At 39.8% G+C, this 26,569-nt stretch overlaps 1 protein-coding gene across 7 annotated transcripts; it reads right to left on the bottom strand.

Annotated features, from left to right (window-relative positions):
• Positions 1-778: 778 nt before the first annotated feature.
• nacc1b (nucleus accumbens associated 1, BEN and BTB (POZ) domain containing b) lies at positions 779-25,212 on the bottom strand. 7 transcript variants are annotated; one of them, XM_041981871.1, is made up of 9 exons: positions 23,971-24,281; positions 16,983-17,075; positions 16,329-16,479; positions 14,898-15,140; positions 13,562-13,777; positions 12,145-12,601; positions 8,220-8,517; positions 7,850-7,947; positions 779-7,678 (listed from the first exon to the last, which is right to left on the bottom strand). In XM_041981871.1, exons 3-9 carry the CDS (start codon positions 16,452-16,454, stop codon positions 7,350-7,352), a joined length of 1,767 nt encoding a protein of 588 aa, XP_041837805.1. In that variant the 5' UTR covers positions 16,455-16,479; positions 16,983-17,075; positions 23,971-24,281; the 3' UTR covers positions 779-7,349. The 7 variants fall into 7 exon arrangements, with proteins under 7 accessions (XP_041837805.1, XP_041837804.1, XP_041837807.1 ...); XM_041981870.1 differs by lacking the exon at positions 23,971-24,281 and adding an exon at positions 22,663-22,747; XM_041981873.1 differs by lacking the exon at positions 23,971-24,281 and adding an exon at positions 22,663-22,747 and having other exon boundaries at positions 17,029-17,075.
• Between the last annotated feature and the right edge of the window lie 1,357 nt (positions 25,213-26,569).

Below are 26,569 nucleotides of genomic sequence, written 5' to 3'. Positions count from 1 at the left end.
TGTCTTGTAAATAAAGGTTTAGCAAAGAAATGGACGTGACAGTAAAGCCAATTTTTTTTTTCCACAAAGAGATTTGTTTAAGCAGACATTCAGACTTGTAGCCTTAAATTGCAATGAGCCTGACAGTGTTGTGTTTGCTCTTACTGTCCATCCATTTTTCAGTTGTCCCCTGATCTTGTCCCGACAACAGCTGCAGCACAGTAAAAATTAAACATCTGGTCCAGCATAAAATCCCCTATCACCCACCCACTACCCTCCCAGCCCACAGCACCTCAGTCATACAATAATTGCAATGCAAAAATATGTGGTTCTCTTTCTCTAAACTATTTTACAGCTATCCATGTATGAACTTTCTCTTTTCGTAATGTTGGCAACCCTACATACAGATGTTAATTATGAATTATTAGTAGCCTCTTCTTAAAAACAAAAACAAAACAAAACAAACAAAAAAAAACTCAAGAACTACAGTACACCATAGAAAAAAAAATTAAAGGAAACATCTGTTCTGGCCCCACAAAACTTTTTGACAGAAATAACTGTGTCCAGACATAGCTGCTCTACACACAGGTGTGGTGGTGGGGTTAAAAAAAAGCCAGGTGTAATCACTTTAAAAAGGTCAAAGGACAACGGCAATGATGATCAACACCATCGGCTCCTTTTGTCTCTTAGTAGCACTCCTTCTCATCCATCTCAAAGAGGAAACAAAACTGATGGATACTGATGAAAATGTAACTCATGCACTGCTCAGTGGAAGTAGGTGAAATTTTTTTTTTTTTTAAAAAAGGCCCTGGTTCTGAAACCATCTTCAAACCCCCGTGCACCCAGTCAACTACCCGAGACTCCAGATGATCAGGGTTAAACACACACAAAAGATCAGGGTTAAACACACACACAAAAAAAAGTTACGACTACCATGAGTTTAGTAGAAAATGTTCTAAAGGTGACAAAACTTTAGGTGACTTAAGTTATTTAGCTGTCCGGTTTTAGAAAATTAAATCTGGTGTGCAGACAATCAGAAAAAAATAGCACTGATTTACTGCAGCCTCAGTAGCTCCCAACCTGTTTCCATATATAACTTTACATACTAGTATCTCTGCTACACAAAAGTACACATATTATTGCTTTTCCCTATGAAATTTTGAAGTGTTCGGTTGCCACAATAGACGTTTATGCTTAATGATTAAAATGTCCACTAGTTCTCTGAGCCCTTCAAACTGCTTGTCTTGGTCAGCCAACAATCCACACACTGAACAATATTCAATTTAGCATCATAGAAGACTGAAAAAAACAAGCAAATATTTACATTTGGAACCACAGAAGCACAAATCAGAGACTCCAACAATGAATCAGTGACAAAATCCAATTCATTTTCTCGTGTTAAGTCACTCTTTCTGACCTCCTAAAATATTCAATTTAACTGTCCCAGAGGAGGACTTTATTGTTGAGTTCAACATGTGACATTCTACATTTAGACACAAATTTTGACTAATAAAAGGGATCACAATTAGAAATGGTTGGGAACCGGTTAGTTAAATCCACATGTGCAGTAACGGATGAAAACTCACACGTTGTTAAACACGACATACTGGCCGAGGCACCTCCCCAGTTAAGGCAAAATAATCAAATTGTAGTAATTTTAAAAATTCAACCATGTCTGGGAATGATTTCTACACAAGTATTATTAGTGCAATGTTAACTCTGTGGGAAGCCCACTTCTTTTGTTTCACCCACAAATCTTAGTTTTAAAATCTTAATCATCTACCTGTATGCCTATCAGCCTCTACTTAATGATGGCATATGTCGTTTTGAGGGATTTTGGCAAATCTATAATTTATTAATTCCTTCCCCCACCCAAAATGCCACTTCTTTGCAAAATGATATGCTACATAAACAAACATGCACCAAGGTATCTATCTTGCTAGCACACAAGAAGAGAGAGAAATCCACCGCCGCCTCCTCCTCCTCTTCTCTGTCATTAGTCTCTTCTCTCCTCTCACTCTTTGTCTGGATTGAAGCTTCGCTCATGTGACGGCAGAATGCCGCAATGCCTCGTCTGTCCTGGGAGAGTCTTAACAAACATCTCCTTCTCAGGAAGAACAGCACCACCTCCTCCTCTTCCTCTTGCTGCTCAAGTACAAGATAATTAGAATTATTCTCTAAACCCACTTGGTCATTTGGTTCAACAGTCTGGTTGATATTCATGATTGGCTGTGTCTCTCATGTGGACTTTGTGATTGGTCGTCTGCTGCAGCCTTGGGAACATAGGGACAGACAGACCTTCCTCATTAATAGTCTGATTATTAAAGGTGCGGTAAGCACAAAAACCCCCGGTGCACAGTGTTTCACGCACACACAGCTCTGATGTGTACCTATGATGTGTACCTATGCCCAGTAACTCTCATATTTGCATTCAAATAGCTCACATGTATGCTCACACACATGGGCAGCAACATATTTGGCAGCCTCATCTGTTGTTGTAGACAGCACACACACACACACACACACACACACACATACAGATATACAGGGGGAGAGTTTGGCAGGGATTTGCATTCTGTGAAGAAAATGGAGTCGAAACAGAAATGAAGCAGTGGTGGATGGAAAATGATGGTTCACGTAATGAAGCAACAAGGGAACACTATTTAGCTCTTTTCCTGTCTGTGTGTGTGTGTGTGTGTGTGTGGTGAAGCGAGACAGGAGGAGAGATAGAAATCCACGTATGGAGAGGAAAGGCGAGACAGAAAGAGATGTAAACAAAGAACACAGAGACGGGGAGAATTTTAGAGAGGCAAGGAATAAGAAACAAAGGGGGGGAGAGTTTCAGTGTACTGTCTGCAGTTGTGCTGCTGTCCCGTGCAGGAATACGGGACGATGACCTGGCAGTGACAAGCTTTTCATTGGGAGGGAATCTAAAATATAAAACACCTAAAATCAAGATGGGAAGAGAGAACTGGAGAACGGTACAGCTGCAGTAATGACATGCAATATGGCCGCAATCCATCTGCAGCTTGGATACAGCACATATGTATAAGCTGTGCTATGAATGTGTGACTGCAGATGTGTGAGTGTGTGTCTAAGGCTGTGGGAAAGAAAGGTATGCTGCTCTCTTACGCAGAAAAAAGAAAAGGAAAAAAAAAAACAAAACAAAACAAAAAAACAAACAGGCACTCATCTCAACCTCTGTGCACATACCACCCACTCTCTCTCTAATACACACACAGACACACACATATATATACACAGACCTTGTAGAGCTGAGCACCCAAACCACCCACACACTGTGCTAGACATGCGCAGTGTCTGTATGAAGCCAGACACACACGTATGCAGCACATAGATCGAGACGCAGACCAACCCTGGCATTAGCATGCACAATGCACACACGCACGCACACACAAACATAACAAACTCTATCACACACACACACAGTTCCACTGTCAAAAGCTCCTTCTAGTGAGGAAGCACACATTAACATGCCATAAATGGAGATAGAGGAAAGCAAGAGAGGAAAAAATGCCTACATACATTAATATGCACACACACACATTAAAAACACACCCACACATTGTTTGCCCACAGATGCGCACACACACACACACATGCAAAGCTTTGACAAACACGCCCTGCAACAAAGCGCACACTCACAAAAGTACACACATACATACACACAGTGGTATGCATGCATGCATTCACACCAAATCATCCAAGCGTTCCAGCTACCACCCCACCTCCCCCTCCTCCCCCCTATTCATCCATCCCTCCTCTCTAGGGAGGCTTAGACTGTCCTCTCCTTCCCTCACAATCTCTCGCAGATTTATTTTTTTCTCATTTAAGGCAGAGCTTATATAAAAAGCACAGGAATTCCATTGTTTTGTTTTGTTTTTAAAAAAAAGGTAAACAAAAATGTGCAAGCTGTCCAAGTCCTCTGCTCACCTCCTCCTTGACCTCCCACAATTCCTTTGACTTTTATTTTTTTCCATTTCTTTACTCAGACTTGTTGTAGTATCTGTCCTCAGGTACTCAACATGATTTAGGTCTCCTTAGATTGTACCATGTGCTCTCAACAACCAGTACTTGGTGTTTAGGTGCTCTTCCCCAAGGGTTCTTTGACTATTAGACATTTTAAAGAAATAATAATAAAAAAAAAATATATATGCAAATAAAAAAAACACAAATAGTTTTGTAAACAACGTTCCTTAAAAGCCAGGATTTAGAAAACAGAGGATTTTTTTATAACACTGATCTACAAAACGGCTTCAGTTCAGATTAGCAAACACCTCAAAAGCTTTTTTTTCTTCTGTGCCTCTTTTCAGGATTTTACAGGAGATGGTTTTCCTCTTCGGCCTTCACCCAGACTGAGGGGGTGTACATGCAAGTAGACGTCTAAACATCAGCTGACTGTCATTTTAAACATTTCAACTTTTAGTCCATATACTGTACCCACTTTTGGCACCATGCAGGCAATAAGGTGCTAGAGATTTCTTCGATTAGAATAACAAAAAAAACACAGGCTGAATTTAGAAAAGTAGAAGAAAAACAAACAGCTACTACACATTAAGTCATTTCTTGTTTGCGTTTTGAAATGTTAATCTTGAAGCATGAAATTCTGGAGGACTACATATTTGATCCACTGGTTACACTGGTTTTTTTTTTTATTATCTAATAAAACAATTTGTTTGGTTCCATAATCTTACCAGCAAAGCCAATCTAAAAAAAAAAAGTCCAGTCAAACATATGGCTCTAATATTTAACAGAGAGAAAATGATCAAAGAAACTAAAAGATTTATATTAGGATCGCGTTTTAAGCAGCTTGATGATTTATTCTCTTTATAATTATTGGTCAGTGAAGGCTTGCTGCCGTCCCTACAGTTAATGGATTAAGTCTGATTTATAACATGTAATATCGGCTGACAGGAACGCACTTTACGTGACTTCAGAGCATCACAGATTTAGCCAAATCAGCCAAAACAAACATCAGATCGTGGTGAAATAACAATAAGAAATCATCAGACTTGTCACACTCATGCTTTTAACAAACACCAGCATTAAAAAACTTTGAATTAATCGTACGAAGTGGAAGCACAGAACACACCACATTAATTTGGCTAAAGTTGGCTTGCTTTCTAATGTTGTGTCGACTTATTATAGAGACCGAAATCTGTCTAAAAACTGGTGCTAATACAATTTGAAATAAATTTGGCATCACTTTGGTATTGATGACCAAAATACCGCAACCACTAAACCATAAGCTCATCCAGAGACCCTGTTTTCAACCTCACACTGAGCAAAAAGCCCTCTCAAGGGTTTAGTTGATGAACCGTATGATGGATTCTGGGTCATTTTAAGAAAGAAAGAAAGGAAGAACTTCAATCATGCAACAATCAAAAGCAAAAAACAAATATGATTGGACCAACTTTCAGGGTTGTTTCTATGCCAATATTCTTCTGTTACATCCATTGTGAAGCATCTTTTTTTTCTGATAGCAAACACCTCATACAAAGACTTAAATTTAAAACCATGGCAGAAATTTCAGTCAGTGCGATTTGCCGTCATTTTCTGCAGCTTCCACAGCCTTTAGCTGATTGCTAACACGTGCTGGACTTCAGCCTCTCAGGTTTGCTTCTGTGTAATGCCTCTTTAATTCCCACATTGCTCTGGTCTGCTGTGGCTGATGCAGCTGACAGCACCCAAATGCGTATTAGCGTGTAAGAGTGCTCACTGCACTGATGGGTGAATGAATCGACCAAGCGTGTGTGAAAACACTTTAACTTCCCGCGCTTGCACACAAACATTCAGTGTCCATTCAACACACACCTACACATACACACAGAGCTGTATTTCCTGCCATGTTGCACTGCCTGAATTAGCACTTCAGTCAATGCCAGGTGAGCGTACAACCAGTTGGCAAGACCTGAGGAAACCCGCACCGTTAACAGCTTGGCTGCAAATATTTTCGGGAAAATCAGTTTAAAAGTGGGCTGAAATTAATCCTCATACACACACACCCACACCCACACCCACACACACACACACACACAAAACTAGTCAGTCACAACATCAGCAGAAACTTATTTACAGATAAATCTTGACTTTCCTTCAGATTTTCTTTTCTTTTTTTTAAAAAAAAATGTGGTACAGATAGAAATTGGACTTGAGCAACTGTTTTTTTCTTTTTTAACATTTTTAAAAAATAAAAACACCCCTCTTCTCCTTCTGACACGTACAAAAACTTAGTTCGATTGTACTCATACCGCAGCAAATAACACAGTGCATTTATCTCACGCAAAACTCTAACAATCATCAGTAACAAATTTCTTCCCCTTTAAGGAGCCTTGGCAAAAATCTCAAAAAGGAATATACAAAAAAAAGTAAACATGCTGTTTTTGTTTTGTTTTAGGGTCTACAAAGTAGGGAAAGATTAGATGGGAAATGGTTTAGTCAAGCAAACCATAGTTTGTCTCATCTGCCACTACACTGGCTAACAAATCTCATCGTGCACCATCCAGTCAAAATCCTGGTGCCAAAGTCAGAACTCAGATCAGCAGCATTTTTTCTAAGAATGTTGGATCGGTTTCCCAGCATACCTTTAAAGAGCTGGGTTGGCAGGGTCAGGCTGAGGTGCAGGAGATCATAAACCATGCCAATATACATATCAATATCCATTTCAACGTCTGACCTCATCAACACCATCCTCTGAAAGCTTTCATCTCCTCATCTAGATGATATAAAGCAAAAACATTAAAACAAAGAAAAAAGGGCTCAGCATGACCTCACTCAGTCTCTGCTGACTTACAATGCTGCAGTTTGGATGCTTCGCCATGCATACATTCAATATGAAAACAACAGTGTTACCGGAGTTTGGGGAGGACATATCACTCTCCTCAAACTGGATTACCCCTCACCACCCCCCGTCCCCAGGGAATGTCTGTGATTGATTATGATCATAAGATAAGGGCCTTAGTGACAACAGACACTTTAAAAACATAAAAAAATAAATGCTGAAACAATCAGGTTTAAAAAAGGTTGCAGAGTAATGGGGGTGTGGGGGGGTATGCTACCTCTTTATTCTGCAACCTTTCTTAATGTCCTACTGTGTCTCTCCATCAGAAGAACAATGAAGGATATTCTGGGCTGTGGAGAGAGACAGAAATGTGGACCAGTAAAAGAAGGGAAGCACAACAAACTGGCCAAAACAGGTGTAAGAGAAGAAACAGACCCCCCAACAGCTAGGGGGAGGAGTGATAACTGCCACCAAGACCACAGTGGTCGTCCTCGACTCATCACCCCAGAAAAATGTCATTCCTCCATCCATCAGTCTGTCCGTTCTATCTATCTGTCCAATCACTCACTCAAAACAAAGTGCTGCCATCTCCTCCTGCACCCGGGATGGTGTCTGATGACATGGCTCCGCTTCCCGCTTCATTACTGCTGGCAGCCGCCGCTGCTGTTACGGCTTCCAGTGAGGCAGGGTCAAAGCCTTGCTCCGCCCCCAGCGCGTCTGCCTCCATCTTCACGCTGTCAGCCAAGAAGGCAGAGTAGGCGTCGCTGTCGGCCATCAGCAACTTCAACTTGGGGATCCAGCTCTTGCGGACGACGCGACGGGCGTTGGTGCACATGTCGGCTGCGATGGCGTTCATCTCGCTCTCCTTGAAGCTCGGTGCAAAGTTCTGGCAGTAGACTGGGAAGTTCAGGGAAGACAGAAGGGAAAAAAAGGGGGATGAAAAAGAAAGACACAGGGACAAATGGTGGTTATTCTTAAGTTCAAAAGCTTTTAGCTTAGCAGGGTGACATCTTCAAAATCTCCAAAAACCTACAGTATTAAAAAAAACAAAACCTCTGTATGGCTCACATTTGACAGCATGCAGCACTCTGTTGTCCAGAGGTTTACGACTGGGGTCGTTGGTTGATGAGCGGATGCCAGTTCCACAGCTGTTTGCCAGGGTGCTCCTAAATGAGAAACAAAAAAAAAAGCAAAGTATGTATTTGTGATACTTAAATCCATCTAAAGATTTTTCCCGAGACGGACCTTCTAACACAACAGTTTGTACTCTTTAACAAGACCTGCCATCATTATTTCATCTTTTTCTCAGTTTCTTTGTCCAAATCTACTTCACTTTCCCCCCGACATGACTTTTTTGTCAGCAGAAATAACACACACATATTCAAGCAAAAGCAAGCAATAAAGGACATAAAGAGCAGCATATAAAAATGATTCACACCTGTCAAAGAAAGCGGCCAGCAACCGTCGAAGTAGCACTTTGTGTCGGGTACCAGCACTGACATGACAGTTCATGAGCTGGGCACGGGAGATGAAGACGGAGGTGCCGCTCACCAGCTCCAGTTTCTCGGCAGGGTCACCTTCTTCGTAGAGCTTTGGGTGGCAGCGGTTTCCAATCTGACTGATGAGCTCAGCGGGCAATGATGCCAGGTCCTGCCGGGACCGCCCCCCTCTGCCTCCCCGCCCAGCCCCTGAGTCAGGGGCCAAGTCTGGCAGAGCCTCCACCCGCTCCCCGACCACTGAGGAGGGAGGATGATAGATGGTTATTCTTACTGTTATTAGTTTAACAGGCCCTGGTTATGACTGAATTTTTACTACACAGTTTCTTTTGAAAATATAGAAGGTTTCTGAAATCCTAAATTGCATGCACTTTACAATGATACACTTCAAACTATTTTATTGCTTATTCTCCAACATTTTGGTTTAACTACAGTTCACAGCCGTCATGGACTTGGACCCTTTGACCTGGACATGAAATTCTAAAAATAAACCCACATACTTATACAGAAGCTTATAATGATTCAAACTATAACTCCAATTAAAAAAAAAAAAGTTGGGATGCAGTGAAAAATGTCAATGAAAACAGAATGCAATAATGTGCAAATCTCATGAACCCATATTTTATTCCCAGTAGAACATAAACAACATATTTGATGTTTAAGCTTAGACATTTTATCATTTAATGCAAAATATTAACTTACTTTGAATCAGATTGCAGCAAAAGCTGGACCAGGGTGATGTTTACCATTGTGTAGCATCCCCTCTTCTATTAACAACTGTCTGTAAACATCTGAAAAGTCTGGGAGACCAGTTGGTGGTGTTTTAAGGGCAACGTTGTCCTATTCTGGTCTGATGCAGGATTCTAGCTGCTCGACAGTCCTGGGCCTTTGTTGCTAGATTTTTGGTTTTATGATGCTTCAAATGTTTTCTATTGGTGAAAGAGCTGGACTCACGTTCAGCATCTGGACTTTACCCTGTGAAGCCATGTTTTTGTGAGCGATGCAGAATGTGGTTTAATATTATCTTGTTGAAATATACAAAGCCTTCCCTGAAACAGACATCATTTGGATGGGAGCATATGCTGCACCTATATGTACTTTTCATCAAGATGGTGTCTTCACAGATGTGGAAGCTGCCTACACCACAGGCACTAATGCAACCCCACACCATCAGAGATGCAGGCTGTTGAACTGAGTGCTAATAACAAACCAGATGGCTCCTCTCCTCTTTAAGATCCATTTATGCTCGGTGCAGAACACGGACAGGCAGATGGACGGACAGTGTCGTCCGTCTCCTGCGTCAGTTACACGCGTAATTTAGTCTGTTTTAGGGAGCTTAGCTATCCATCGCTTGACGCAGAAAACAGAGCAATACCACCGGAAATCGCAGGGGGAGTGCTGAGCAGAATAGCTGACATGCGACCAGCAAAAGAAACAAGCCAGAAAAGAAGAAGAGGAGCAGGAAAAGGGAAAAAAAAAGAAGAAAGACGAGTACAACAACTGTAGGAATTAAACGAGCTTTAAAAGAAAGACTATTTGCGAATGTTAAGGGGGTGCTGGGAGGTTGGAAACAACTTTATAGCGATGCATTGCTGCTGCCAAACGGTGTCTGAAACTGAAGTCGGCTTGCGGAATGAACTCTGAACTCAGCACAGCCCACTAGTGGAGGAGTTAATTTAACAACAAAGTATGAGGACTGCAACGTCTGCTGACGTTTGAAACAGACATCCCTATTTACGTAGGTAAGGTTTAACTAATTGGCCTTTAGTCTGCAGGACACAGCATCCAAAAAGGATTTGAAATTTCCATTTGTCAGGTAACAGACCAGTTTTCCATTGTTCCTCAGGCCATTTTAAATGCGCCGTGGCCCAGAGAAGACAGCAACGTTTCTGGATCATTTTTACATAGGGCTTCTTCTTTGCATGATAGGAATTCAACCTGCATTTGGAGATTGTACAGCAAACTGTGTGCACTCATAGAGCTCTGGGTGGCAGTGATTTACATGCCATACATGTATTTTCAGGTAGAAAATGGTGCTGCACTGCCTGAGAGCTCACCCAGTTTTGATCTTTGTCCTTGACCCATGCACACAGATATTCCTTCTGATTCTCTGAATCTTTTGATAATATTAGACACTATTACTGGTGGGCTCTTCAATCTTTTCACAAGTTAATGCTGAGGAGCATTTTTCTGAAAGTGTTCCACATTTTTTAAATGCATTTTTTCACAGATTGGTAACCCTCTGCCCTTCTTAACATCTGAGAGGCTCTGCCTCTTTGAAATGCTCCTTTTGTAGCCAGTCATGGTACTGGCCTGTTACCAATTAACCAAATTAGTTGTCAAATGCTCCTTAAGTTGTTTTCTGATTTATGCCAATTATTTTTCCAGTCTTTTGTTGCCCCTGTTTCATCTTTTTTGATATGTATTGTCACCATTAAACCCAAAATAAGCAAATATTTGTCATGAAATGCTAAAATGTAACTTTTAACATCTGATATGCTGTTTATGTTCTTTTGGGGAATAAAATATGAGTTTATAAGATGTGCAAATCCTTGTTTTTTATTGACATTTTACACAGCATTCCAGATTTTTATTAACTGGGGTTGTAAAGCAACATGCAAACATCAAGAACCAAACTAAGTGATTTCTTTGCTTTTAACATTATAGTTTTATTAACTCCACTCCAGAGTAAGGATGTCACACAACAATTAATTAATCAGCGCAAACTAAAACAAAGTTACACCACATCTGTGTGTTGCTACTTGTGTTTTGTTTTGTGAGTTGCAAAAGAGGCGTGTTAGAGAAGGACATTACAGCAGAAGAAGAGTTATTACCTCCAAACAAACAGATTAAGTCATCCTTGTCAGCTATTTTTTTTTCTTTTGGTTATAGAAGAAAGAAAAGACCAAGGTGTCACTGTGGAGGATGGCTCACCATATAAAACATGAGATAAAAAGTTTCAGAGAAAGAAGAAACTACATCTAATACGTTCACCACCTGCAAGATAACCACCAGCTTTTTGACTAAAGGTAAATGCGCAGTAGTTTGGTTCAATAATCCTAATGTTTTTTCTAATATTGGTGCCATTTTATATTTTGTAATCATCTATGACTCAGGTTAATCTTACAGCACAATGTGAAATGTTCACATTGTTTACATTATACAGATAAAAAAATAAACAAAATACATCTTGTGATGGATAGTTTCGCTGTGCAAACATAATCAACCATGAGGTCCATGACTTTCAGTCGTCAGTGTGCAATAGTCATAGTCAGTGGAGGAAATCCTATTTAATTCCAGATATATCTGGTTTTGTTTCTTTATTTTCACTGTTCCAGTATTATTTATGTGTCAAACAGCAGCTTTTCTGCTAAAGTTCAGCTGGAATTCAAAGCTAGCTATTTGTTTTTCAAGTATTTCTAAATTTTCTACTCAGGCTGAAAAAAAAATTGTTCAAATTATAACGTAGTTTCCTGAGAGAAGCCTCCCATGTCCAAGTAGAGGTCTACAGCCTTCCCAGAGTTAATGTGTAAGATTTATTTATTCTATACACAGCAGAGGGGATTTAGTTTAAATGAGACTTCTTGATTACTTTACTTCATTTTTTTTATATTATTTTGTTTATGTTGGCATTAAAAGGTAGAAATAAAGGCGTGTTCATGTGGTTTTACGTGTTTATAATGTTGGGAAATGAATTAATGCAGAATAGTTGTGATAATAGGAAAATCATGATTATTTCTTTGACAAAAATCATACCAAGAAAATCTAATCGTGACATCCTTACTCCAGAGAATTTTAGACTTGAAACAAACTTTATCAGACTCGAGATTAGTGAGAAAAACCCTCAAAATGAATCCGCTGTCTTACCTGCTGCTCCGGCGTTCAGCATGCTGTACATAGTGTACATGTTGCAGATCTGTCTATACTGCTCTTCGGCACTCTCATCTGCTATGTCATCCTCTTCCTCATCGTCATGGTAACTGATAGGTGAGTCGCTAGTGTACATGCTCAGTGTGCCTGGACTCGTGCCCTCAGGAGTCCCGCCATTGTTGTTGTTATTGTTGTGGTTACTGTGGAGTCCAGCTCCTCCTACTATCGTGGCACTGCCACTGCCCACCACAGCAGCATTAGCTCCACGCCCAGAGACATCCTGTGTTACTGTGTTGGAAGATGAAGAAGAAGACGAAGAGGAAGAGTAGCGTGCAGCCTTCCTCATTCCACCGCCCCCACCTCCTCCACACCCCCCTCCCCCATCTCGGTTTCCCCCCTCCCATAGCCGCTTGGCCACAGGGATGCAGACCACAGAGTAGGGTGATCCCTCCTGCTGAGGAGCAAAGAAACAAACGCTGATTAACAGAACAACCAGACTCAGACGCTCAGAACAGCCCATAACAAGGAAAAGGGTTAACAAAAAGTTAATAACAATAAGCAATGTCCCAATCAAATCTGTCATGTTTTATACTTTAATTATTTATTATAACTTCTAAAAATGTTTAAAACTTTAAAGAGTCATCACATACAATCTGTTTTCAAATAGACAAAACTCTACAACCTCTAAAGAAGTAATTCTCTCCACACAAAAAGTTTTTCTAAGTGCAGAAAAATGAAAAGAAAAGTAAAGAAAAGGATCAGAAAGCTGAACAAACAGAAAAAGTTGGCAAATTAAATTTTTGCGAATAAATCTGAACAAAACTTTAACAAAAGTAATGGCTGAGAGTACTAAAACTTTCATATGGTAGGGACTAATAACAGTTACCATTCATTGTCAGTTAAACATGAGATCCCTGCATATCTAAAGCAGAAGCATGTGTTAATGATCACACTTCCTCTTTCAAAGGGGAGAAATAAATATAGTGTTATTCTGATAAATCACCTTACATCATAAACTATTTTTAACACCCAACAAATTATTTCCTCTAAATCAAGTGAAAAAAAAGCTTCTCTCTGTATTTTAGATAGATAACTCCAACAAAGAGGCTTCTCTGAGTAAGATTTATCATGCTTTATGTGTTTTATAAGTCAGTAGGAAAGTTTCAACCTCAAACAGACTTTAAGCCTTTAAAAAAACACATATAAGACCAAGCAATAACCCCAAAAATTAAAGAAGCAGCTTTCAGAAATACGTTTTTAATTAAAATAAGTGCATATATGTAGCGTATTAGTACCAGTTCAGTAGTTTCATTTTAGTATACTACCTTTTGGTAACTGAAAACTGAAAAAAAATAAAATTATCATACTAATAAAATAAATCGTGATCTTAATTAGCTCATCATCTGGAGCTTACCTGCTGCTGCTGTGATGCTGGCTGAGGTGTACTGGCTGTTTGTTCAGTCTTAACCTTGGACACCAGAGGAAGGGGCGTCAGGCAAGAATTGGGCCTTCCTACAGTTGCAATACTGACTCCGCACCCTCCCACTGTTTGTGTGATGGGACTCTGAGGCTCAGAGCAAGGGGTCTCCTCATTGTGGAGACCTTGGGAGTCACAGCTTGGAGAGGAGACCTGGAATTCAAACCATATGAAAAAGATGACATTTTTACGGAATTTGAAAGTTGTTTTTTTTATGCTAGAAAATTGCACTAAGGAAAAAAAAGCAAGAGAAAACTGTTTCTTTGCATTTTTTCCTTTAATAATATAGTAACAATAGTTAAATTATCAAAATTTGAAACAGTAATGGGATAACCATTACTTACCTTTTGCATTTAATACCTAAACTAAGTGGTAAGATGGCTAAGACTGGTTTATTTCCATGAATTTCTAATCCAGTTAATTATAGTCACTGAAAAATTTGCTCCACCAAACAGTAAAGCAGGCAGTTAAATGGTTATTTATATGCAGGTACAAGAGACCTACCTCTTATACATGAGATGTGTGAAAAAAAGATCATGTGTAACAAGATTCAAATCAGCGAGTACCAAATTTCTGCCATAGTTTATATTATTTCTGTTAATTATCAAAAGTAGTTGTTCCATTATTATTTTTATTTGGTAATTACACTGACAGTCCAAGTGAAAACTATGCAATCTTTCTGTAGTACTGACAATAAGATAATAAGATAAGATCTCAGCATAACATGCAGCATTACTAAGGACAACATTCATCCCTTTGATCAGCTGTTTTCATTAACCACTTCAGAAACAGCTTCAACAGCCAACACGGAACTTCACTCACCCCAACAGTTTAATCAATAAATGGGCATGTGAGTGACCCATGTTTAGTTTTTTGTTTCTCTTTTTTAAGAGAAACATCAAATTTGCTGCAAGTCAACATGATAAAAATTGGATTCATTCATATGCTCATTAATATGCAGATTTATGCTGCCAAGCTAATCAGATCATGCACTAATATAAATGAAACCTGTAGTGTCACTATGATGTTTCAATTATTCTTAAGTTAAAACAGCTTGTCAACAAACACAGTCACCCACATTATGTCCTAATGTCACACCGTGGTATTACTCATGGGGACACTGTGGCAGCACACAAAGGTCTGGTTTATTTGTGTCTGTTTGCTTGTAACACAGTGGTTAGTAATAATTTACATAACTTCTACATTTAAAGAAGTCTACTTATAAACCTCTTACCTTGAATTATATCATACATGTGATTCTTTATCAGGTTACCTTGAGGAAAAATTCTGTGCCTTTCTCCATTATCTGCTGTATCTGGAGGAAGCCAGCGGTGTACATGAGCAGAAACTGGTCTCCAACATTCATGCTGAGGCGTCCTGTGTAGCAGAAGGCCAGGATCTGCTGGAAGCTCTGTGGTTGCACAGCCGGAGGCAGCTCCACCACAGAGCTCTTCCCGCCAGCGTTGAACAGATCCCGGAAGTAGGAGCTGCTGGCTGCCAGCACCGCACGATGGGCCTGAGGGGTAAACAGCGGGGAAATGCAAGTCATCAAGATTTAAACCACAAAGATTCTGATAATATACATTATCTACAGTATGTAAAGGTTTAGAATCACAAAGTGTAGCTTTTACATGGGAAAATACAATAAAAATAAAACCAAAAGAAACAAATGAAGTGGCAGACTGGGTATATCTCAGCAGTTAATGATTCTGATAACCGTCATCTTCACTTTGATGGTGTTTTTCTTGAATAACAATGGAAACCAATTCATTTTGGAACGTATTAAAATTTCCAAACAGGTTGTAAAAAACAATTTTTCTATTGTATTGCAGGAGCTTTGTCTGTCTAAAAGATGTTGTTTCAGGGATTTTAATCTTTGTTCAGATCCAGCATTTCAAAGCTGTGTTGCCATGTCCTTTTTTCCCACAACCCTTCCAAAAAAGCCACTTTTGTTCAAGCCTTTTCAAACTGTAAAGTCATGAATTTAAGCATTTAACATGACAAGTGAGACCTGTAGAGTCTGACATGTAGCTCATTCGTTTTGGTCTCTTTTATTTATTTATTTTTTACCGAGTATTACATGGTTTGGCTTTGGGATGTACTCTACTCCTGGGAAAATTGGCAGCTGTTTTGAATGCTCTGAATAATATTTTTTTTTACACAATAAAAGACTGCAAATGAATTGTAAATGGTTTTTACAACCCCTCCTAGATTAATGGGACAGAAACAAATGCTCCATTTAATCCATTTTTAGATCTAAAAATCTAACATTAATGGTTTATTCAAACTGTTAAAGCAATGGAGTTAGGTAATTCACACATTGGTAAATTTCCGGTTAAGTTCATCTCATGCCTGTGAAAGTAACAGAAAGGACTATTACGCATGTGATATTCATCTTTCGTGTGAGTTTGGACAGTACACTGAGCACCATAGCATTGTTTTTATTGAATCACAGAACTTGAAAGGGCCAGGAAAGACTCAGAAGACTCATGACACTTTTGATAAGTGAGCCTCAGCATTTGTAAAATGAGACTTAGATCCCTCCAGATTTGCTCTTATATGTTCATATAGGACCAAAGAATACTTTCATTGTGTTTGTCTCCTGAAGTTTTTGCTTTCCTTTATCCTTACACAAATTTTTAATAATGCAGTTAATGTAATATTCATTCATCCATAAAGTAATAAATGAATATTAAAGAAATACCTTAAAGGCATGCCCCTTGACAACCACAGAGACATCACAGTAGAGGCCCTGCAGCCGCTGTTCGTTCAGACACTCCAGGACGTTGTTGCCAAAGTTAGGGATCGCCATCTGCAGCGTCTGAGCCATAACGCTCTGCCCAGCACCACAGGGTCTGTGGGAAACATAAAGGTCATTCCAGGGAAAACAGGTTCACTGAAAGCTTATGGAGTGCAGAGTTCTAAGATAGAAGATGAGAAAGACAGAATGAAAAAGAACTGTGTCCACAGATGATGTGTGAGGAGAGGGGTAAGACTAAGAAATAACTAAATGATTAAATACTAGTGAAGTGATTAAAATGAGAGGGCAAGATAAGGAAGCACAACCGAACAAGAGAAAATAATAGAAAAATGAATAGTTTTGAGACAGATCAGAGAGCACTATAAGTTGCACAGACAAGACGAGATATCTGAATGGAAAAAGACTTAAAATAAAGAAAGAGGGTGAGTCAAGAGTATGATGATTAATTAAGCATTTGGTAAACAACTTCAATTCAACAATTCAAATTAAAGAGAATTTTGGACCACCGCCAGTTACATAAGCCTTTATCTTGTCTCTAAGTCTTTTTCATTACATCTAATTCACAGACAATAAACAGTTTGCTGGTTTTTGCCCTACTTTGTTCCTTTACTGTCATTCCCTCAGTCAAAACACGGCTGCTTACATAATTCATCTATTTCACTTTAATTCTCCACCATCCAACAAAGAGGCCTGTGATCAAAAGAAGGGAAACTGTCAAGCTTGCAACAAAAAAAATAAATAAAGCATCACAAAAAATATTTTTCCCCAAGACTAGATGCATCACTTTTGAGTGGACCCTTTTTTTCTATTTATAAATGTACATTGCATAAATACAGCAACTCTCATGCCAAGTATTATGCAGCAGAAGTAAACAGATGAGAACACAAAGGTGAGTCAGAAGTCTGTTGAACAAATACATTATATGCAAGATCATGGCCTCCAAGCGATGGATGCTGGCCAAGCTTAGCTGACACCGACGAGTATCTGGAGCGTAGCTTGTAATGAGTAGACTATGATACGCTCCATCCTACGCTGGCCACAACCCAAAACCCACTAATCCCACCAATATTTACCAGATTAGCCTTGTTCCTCCACTGGGAGGACGACTCACAGAGAAACCCTGGTAATCTAAAGAGCAAGCTTTAAAATCACCTTCAGTTCTACTCATAAATTCTAGCGAGTACAAACACAGATGCAGCTGGAGAGGCAAGTAGTCACAAAGGAGGGATTTCAATTTAAAATCAAGTTATTTGTTTGTAAAATATTTTCCCTACAGTCTTTTAATACCCACAACGAATCCATATCGGAAAGGTATGTTTATTTAAAAAAAAGGATACAACCCAAGTTTGAAAAAGTGGGACATTGTTTAAAATGTAAATTAAAAACAAAATGCAATGGTTTGTAAATTTCATGAACCCCCCAATTTTATTTACAATAGAACATGGAAAGCAAATCAAATGAGACATTTGATTATATATACAACAAACTTTAGATTATCTTAAATGTAATGGCAGCAATGCGTCACAAAAACATAGAGACTCCCATGTTTACCACCAGGCTGGACCGTTGGGAGAGGAATGTCGGCCCATTTTTGTCTAATATAGGATTGTAACCGCTCAACAGTCCTGGGTTTTTATGTTGTACTTTCTGTTCTGTTTTCATGATGAACCAAATGTTTTATAGGGAAAAACCTGTACACTTGTGCGTTTGTGTTTTTCATTCTTTTTAATAGCATGATATATCTCATACCTGATACTATCCATACAAGATTCAGCAACATGAAGTCTGTGTCTTGTGTGTGGTACGAGCATTATTTATGAATGCCTGAGGTTAGTTTCTGACTTACTCTAAGCTTGTGTATGCTGGAAATCTTAAAATGGTCACAAATCTGTGTCATTCCCTTGTTCCCCAGTGTCACACCCCAGAGAGCACTTCTTAAAACCCCCCTCAGGCCCTTCATAATGTGTTTAGCACAAGAGATCTTCTATCTGCCAAACTTATACTGAGGTGTCATTAGATATCTGCTAAGAGCTATTAGAATAAGCTGTGTTATCATCTTTGCCTGAAGAGGGACGAAGAGCTCTTTACCTTCTAAGTCTGTGAGATACTTAGACCTACATAAGGAACTGAATGGCAGATTTCTCTGCTGACTCTTCTTGTTTTTTATTAGTATTATCAAAGCAGAATTATATTGTCTTTATCAAGACGAACACTGAAACAAATTATGTCACCTCTCTGTATTTGTCTAGAATTTCCATCAGTTTTCAGCTGTTGAAAGGTCTGGGCTGCAGGAAGGCCAGTCCAGCACATACTCTTATACTAAGAAGTCAACAGCATAGCTTCGTAGTAGACATAATGAATCAGAAGCCGTATATAGTTTAATATTGTCTTGCTGAAATATGCAAAACCTTGCTTGAAAAAGACAATGTCCAGATGGGAGCAAAAGTTCTATAACCTGTATACATCTTCCAGGACTGATGGTGCCCTTCCATGTGTGCAAGTTGCCAGTTCAAAAGGAACTAATGCAACTCCAAACCATCAGAGATGCAGGCTTTTGAACCGAGTACTGATAACAAACCAGATGGTTCCTCTCCTCTTTAGTCTGGAGGACATGGCATCCATGATTTCTACAAAGAATATTAAATTTCAGTCCTAACCAAAGGGCTATTTTCAACTTAGCTTTAGTCAACTTTAAAAGGGCCCAAAGAAGACCGCATTTCTGGATCATTTTCATGAATGGCTTCTTCTCAGAATGACAGAGCTATAGCGCCTATTTGTGGATGGCCCAGAAGACTGTGTTCATGATTTCTGGAGGTCTCTGAGCCCATGAATTTTTATTTTTTTTTCCCCATGACAGAATCCTGCCTGGTTGACACAATGTCACCTGATGTTTTAATGTCTCAAGTATCTAATGGTGATTTCACTTGTGTCCCTGGCACACAGAAATGGCTCCAGGTTTGTTCGATATTTTTGTTTTATTATACACTGTACATGGTGAAATATTCAAAGTTATCTCATTATTACAAAATTGCTCCACAATTTGAAGACCGAGATGTGTGCAGACTGCTGAACCCCATCTTTACTTCTTTGAGATTCTGCCTCTCTAAAGGTTTCTTTCTGCATCCAGCCAAGTTACCGACCAGCTGCCATTTAACCTGGTTAATTGCAACATGTTCCTCCAGCTGTTTCATTTAAGAACTGTTTGCTTTTGCATTTATTTTTTTATTTATTTATTTATTTATTTTTTGTAGTCACCTTCCCAAATTTTTTTAGATTTTGCTGCCATCAAATTTAAGATGAGCTAATATTTTCTAATAAAATAATAAAATGTCTCACTTGCAACTTTTGGTATATTTTCTCTGTTCTGCTGTAAATCATATTTTGGTTTCAGAGATTGCATGTATTTTCTTTTTATCTTTATTTACATTTTACACTGTGTTTTATGAAGTCATCACAAGAAAAACTAATACAGTTTGAATCTCTTAGACAAGTATGACAGGAAGTAAACATTGTTGTCTTCACTGAATGACTGATGCTCTGACTATGATGGGTGACTGCTCTGATGTAACTAACTCCAGTCCGTTCTTTCTTCGGGGCTCTTTGTTCCAACAAGTCCAATTTAATTTTGAATGTGATGGCCTTTATAAATTGTTAGCTTTAACCAGAAGACAAAAAATAAATTAAACTCCAGCTGGTTTCAGCTATTACCAGGAAAATTAAGAGAATTGCTAACCAGATGTTTCAGAGCAAAAGAAATGAGGCTAAATTTAGAAAACTGTACCTTAACGTAATGAGATAAGAAGACAGTGACACCTTAGAGGTAAATGTCAACTTGTCATTCTTTCAAAACATAGAGCTCTTTTTGTAGAGCAACTATTTCATAACACAATACTCAGAGACGCAGATTTGTACACAACCAGAATCAGCACAGCATTATGTAGTGCAGGAAAAACCTACAGCTTTGTTGATCTGTTGGTTTAAAGAACTTGGAGAAACACATGACAATGTCTCTGGCTGCAAATCTTTCATTACAAGCACACAATCAGTATACAGCCCAAAAGCACCAATGCTTCAATCACTGAAGTCCTTCTGTGAAGCAGAGATGAGGTGAGTTTTGCAAATGTAAGATAACAAAGCTGGAAAATTCTTCTTATTATTATTATTATTTTTGCAAAATTACTCATTACTGGCCCAATTCAGTATTAAAACATTACAGGAGCATCTCAAGCTTAATTTTTTTTTTAACCCAAACTGCTTCAGGAGAGCTGCTCCTTGGCTAACAATACAAGATTGTGGCTGTAATGGGAAGCTTCCAGGTGTGAATGTGAAGCAGGGTGCTGTGGCATGCATGCTCAGCAAACCTTCCCCAGCTGAAAAATAAAGTGTGCGAAAGCAGTTCGAGCTCCTGGCTTACACCTACTTTAGGACAACAGTGAGAATAGAGGACCATCAGCATTTCTTTAAATTCATTTTCAACTTTATAGGAACTGATTAATTTAGATAAATAGAAGTGTAGTACTATAAGTAAGGGAGGGGCTGAAAAAAGGCCATTTATATTCATAACTGGAAAGCTACACATTTTATGATTATGTTTTCTTTTGTTGATAATTCTGTTTCGGCACCTACACAGTTAATGCAGCATCTATGGATTCTTTCAAAGGAAGCCAGCACATACGATAGTTAAAGATTTCCCAAAAGCTGCTGTTATTATGTGTAATAACTGAATAAATGTTATTTCAATTTTACAATTGTAATCATAAGACACATTATCAGATCTGGAACAGTTTCACTGCAACAAAACACTATCACCCAATAGCATATATTGCTACATTCAGCTTCTTTTACTTACTTATTTAAATCAAATATATTTTTGACACAACGGAAGTCAGTTTTTGCTTCATATTGTGCGTCGACATGTTGCTGTGACTTGAATTTATCAGTGTAAAGAAATAAATGTGTTGCATAATACAACCAAAATGGGTGAAAGTATTATCTTCACTACGCATTTTATGACTTACCCAAGATTTGTCTCCATATATTACTCCTACTTTAAGAGTGTACTTTCAAACAGAAAAGATTGAAATAAAGGTGACTACTTTTGCTCTCTGCACTTACTAGGGAAAAATATTCAAGTACAAAAAATGATATGCACTAACTTCGCCTTTACATCTGCACTTCCCATGGCCTTGAGTGAGCATATGAACAGACAAGTGTCCCAGTGGAGCTTCTCAGCAACCAATAATGGATGCCTGCGGTTGTTTCCAGGTGTAAATATGTGCAATCATATGAATAATAAGCAGGCAGCTGTTAAGACAAAGCATGTATGAAGAGAAAAAAAACTCCTCTCTATCCAAAGGTAAAAACAATGCACAGATCTCATCAAGCAAGGAGCACAATAAAGTATGCGGTTATTCAGATAATCAAAATAACAACGCCACATTTATGGTGAAAATTTAAAGTCCTGAGGTGTATTTTCACTACTCTCGGGCAAATATTTTCTTCCATGCTGCTTGATTGATTTCTTTTAAACACACTGCAGAGGACTGACATGTCACTCCATTGACATCCTACCCACCAGCTTTTCCTCCTAACAGGTCAGAGGGGTCACAACAACTTCCAAGACACATAAAGGGGAGTTAATTCACACCACTTGACTCTTGACCTGCAGTCAACATATGTCCCATTTCATGCTCTCACTCAATGCTATACTGAGTGTGGCTTAATCGCTCTCTGTGTGTGTGTGTGTGTGTGTGTGTGTTGGGGGGGGGGGGGGGGGGGGGGGTTGGAGGGTGAGAGGCTTTTTTTTTTTAGTTATTCAGTGTTACAATTACTTTTTGCACACTGGCCACATGCCCCTGCTAGCATCCAAATACACAAAAAATGATCTTAATTATTGTGGTCACAGATAGAAAAAGCTAGCAACAATCTAAACACCAGCTCTTCATATCAACATTAATCACATCTAATCATTTTCAGTTTCCTGGTTTAGTGAGGTTAAAGGTGGCCTGTTAGCAAGTAGCAGGCTAAAGCTAAAGCTAACGCTGGTTATAAGAACACACCTCCCCGACGTGAATAACAAACGTGTCATTATTACATGTTATAAATTCCTGTCTCTGGTTAAAGACATTTATGGCCAAAAATAATGTATTCACCGACGCCCGCGGACAAACAGGCACAAGAACGTTGCTATAGTGTAGCCTCCCTTGAGCACCACTTGAGCTGAAACTTCAAAAACGAAATATCATTTATACTCAGATTGTACATCAGTTAATCTCACATGAAAGTGTAGCTGAGTCGATGTCTCGCTGGCAGACGCCTCGGGAGAATAATATCTCGCCACCAGCGGTGAAGGAGGGCAGTGAGAGCGGCCAAAGAGCTCTCGGTGCCCCGCCGTGTGCCAGCCTCGATGCCCAGTAGGATTTGGGAGTCCTCCGCTGGCCCGGGCCGGTGTGAGCGTAAGTTCAGCGGGAGGGGGCGGCAGCGGAAAAGGGACAAAAAGAGAGTTTTTCTCTTTTATTAAGGCTGTCAGTCGCGGCTCTAACTTCAGTCAGTGCACCGACAAAAACGTTTCTCATACGAACAACCGGGGGTATGAAACTTGACGGAAAACAGTCGAGCAGGATTGATATTCAGCAGCTTGATGCTCTCCCCGTCTCCCCTCTCCGTGCCAGCACGGTGTGGTGTCCATTCAGACCAAATGCTCTTCTCCTTCTCCGGCCGAATGGCAGCAACCGACACGGGCCAGCCGCACGTTACCCCTTCAAAGATGTCGCTTATGATGCATCAAAGATATTAAATTATTCATTACATCTTCACCAAAAATAAAAATAACTAAACAGAAGTCGGTCTCGGGCAATCACGCAAGCTACACTTGTCTAAACCCCGATTCCCAACGTATTTTTACGGGATAGGAATGGGGTCTAAAGAGGAGGACAGTCCTGGCACTCCATCTTTAACCGACATCAACAGGTCATCCCGGGACACAAATGCGCTGCAACTGTGGGCGAGACAGAGGGATGGATCCGGCATGGCGAGAGGAGAGGAGAGAGGAGGGAAAGAGGAAAGTGAGGGGTTGGCTGTTAAGTCTTAACCCGTTTACTGACAGGACATTGTGATATTTGGCGAATCAATGACCGCTAGTGCTTTACAGATGTTAAAAAAGGAGGACCTCCACACACTAAAGAGTTTTTGGGGAAGTTCAGGAATGCACGAGAAAAATGCACCGAGAACTTATGAAGTCAGTCACCGAGGAAGAGGGGAGGTAGCTCGCGGCGACAAAAGTATGAAGCCGGTGTGAAGTGGTTAAAGTTTGGTCTGTCCCCTTGTGCCCATCCCCCATAGTAGCCGGCTCAACTTTAACATCTCGCACCCCTCCGCTTGAGAGGAAAAAAAAAAGAAGAAATAGTCTAACCTCCACTTCAGCACACCGAGACCATACACCGCCTTCTATTCACCCATCCGATTTCAAGAAGGCACCACTGCAAACACACACATCCACACACGCGCGCACACAGTGCGAGAGCAGGACATCAAAACGGACCCGTCCGAACCATTTTTACGAGGTGACCCGCGGCGTTTAACTCACCCCTCGGTTGTATTGCGCTGGAAATTGTTTCAATGGAGGAGCGGCGCAGTAGAAGCGGTCTAGTGTCTCCCTCCGCCTTGCCACAGACAGTCATTCACTGTGACTGTATGCCGTGAAGCAGCAGCCGGAGCACGCACACAATTCATGCATACACACTTGTGCGTGCGTGCGTGCCCGCAATCACACATGCAGACGAGGAAAAGAGCGCAGAGCTATCGAGGAGGAGATGGAGGGGAGGGGGGCACAGAAGAGGAGCAGAGCGGGGACTTTTTATAAAAGCCTCTCAGGGGGTGCAGTCAGATCACAGAGCTACTGATCGGTCTGTCAGGCAGACAGGTAGACAGACAGATAGGGGGCTGTGGGCACTATGTTGCCAGTAGGTATAGTATAAGGAAATAACGGCATTAACGGTAAATTCAGCAATAAGTGACTTATATTGTCATTGTCTGGATGAGTTTCCTGCAGCTTTCCATTAAAAGCTGCATCAAATACATGTTTGATGCATATCTTGTCAGATAATAAACAAACAAAAATCTCTGGTGGCCTAATTGTAACCCAATTTACCTGTGTTTATAAAAAGAGACGTCAATAATCTTTCATTATCAAAGCTCCCAAACAAAAGTGATTTATTTATTTGTTTATTTATGCTATTTTAATTTTTTATGGACCATGTGCATTTGATTTTGAATAATACCTGTAAATTTTATATCCCTTTAAAACAGAAAAATCTATCTATCTATCTATCTATCTATCTATCTATCTATCTATCTATCTATCTATCTATCTATCTATCTATCTATCTATCTATTTTTGTGTATGAATTATTCTGTCATAGAAAGTGTAGGCCAGTGCCATTTTGGCGGGAATATAGCCAGTACGTTGCAAAGATATTGGAACTGATGATAGTAAAGTAACGAGATTACACTTGAAGTAATACCGGATAACAGACAGGAGTCCACGCGCTGCAGGAAGCAGATAGACAGGCAGGCAGCGTCCCCAGCCGACCCTACTGTCTGAGCCCCACCCACCAGTCCACCCACTGAACCCGCTCACTCACCGGGGTGTCTTTGGCGGTGGAACCGATTCCCTCCTACCCAACGCCGCACGGACCGTGATGCCGGGGTCCGGCGGTTCAATTCCGCTGTCTTCTGTGTGTGTGTTATAGCTTGTCTAGACTCCGGGCAGGTGAGCCCTCCGGGGCCTTCAGGCACTGCGCACAGTGAATACTAAACAGGATGAGACTGCATTCAGGCACGGCACTGCGCTCCCCGCTCTCTCTCCCTGTCATGCCAAATACTATTAACTCTATAATTCTCCTGTGTCAGATGTATAGCGCCACGCTCTCTGGGCATTCATTGTCACAGCGCCCCCATCCAGATGTTCAGGCTTCTGAGCAGATAGGCGTTCAGTAGAGGCAGGCAGTTTTTCCACATACTCACAGAGATCCAGGTCCCACTTTATGGAAACTGCTGCAATCCAGTGAATGAAACCACATGTTGAGATGTTCCAACAGTCAGAGTGACATACTATAAACTATAATATATTGCCCCTCAATCATTTTCTGACTTACACAACACTATGGGTCTGGCTACATAAAATGTAAAAGAATTTTAGTGTTTCAGGGAGGGATGGAATGGATTATATTTAGAAGTTTTTTCAACTAAAATCTGAAATCAGTGTGTAAACTAACTACTAATTGTTTTATCATCATTGAGAAGTAGCTATAGTTTTTAGTTGTTGAGCTGCAACTTTCTTGCATTATTGCTAATAGTTTGCAGAATTTTACAACAGCAGCTCAATAGTCCTTATTTGGAAGTTGCAAGTCCATAAATCTGAGAGTGGACATCATGCAGCAATGGACCAGGCTGGGATTAACCTGTGCCAGCTGCATCAAGGACTGTCAGACTGGTGGAGTTACACAAAACTCCTGATCAATGGAAATGAAGTAGTCTTAGTTTGTGATTTCTAAGTAAGTCTACAAACTGGCTTTTGACACAGTAATCTTCCTAAAAACAGAATTTCTCGCGGTTTATTGAAAAAAGTTTAATATTCAAACACATCTTTAAATGAGTAAACACAGTAGGAACCGAGTTTTGGGGCCCCAATAATGGATTATAAATATAAAATCTGATGTTTGATTCTTTTGCAAATCACAGGCTGTTCTGTAAAATGGCAAAATTAACAACTTGCACTTACTAAAATTCACATTTTAGCCAAGCACTTTACTTGAATCACTTCTTTCTTTCTTTTAATTTTTTACTAATCTGCTGTATCTCAGAGAAAAATTGTAATTTTTTTTTTACACTGCACTCACTTACAATTTTAAAATGGTAAATTTGTGTCAGAATTATTTTGAAATAACTTTAAAAATTAAAAACTTTACTATACAAAAGGGTTATATGTGTTTAGGAAGATCAGGCCATAATCTGGTTCTTCTCACCTCCCACCTACAAACCCACTGTTCATCAGCAGCCAGTCATCATACAGACTATTAAAACCTGGTTAAATAAAGCTGACGGGCCTCTGTGAGGGTCGATTTGAGGCCACAGACTGGAACGTCCTCTATGAACCACATGGAGATGACATCAACTTCTGTGTG

Source organism: Melanotaenia boesemani, chromosome 4 (genome assembly GCF_017639745.1).
Source record: "Melanotaenia boesemani isolate fMelBoe1 chromosome 4, fMelBoe1.pri, whole genome shotgun sequence".
Lineage (NCBI taxonomy): Eukaryota > Metazoa > Chordata > Actinopteri > Atheriniformes > Melanotaeniidae > Melanotaenia > Melanotaenia boesemani.
Note: the sequence above shows the minus strand (reverse complement) of the source record. Positions and strands in the feature narration are given on the sequence as shown.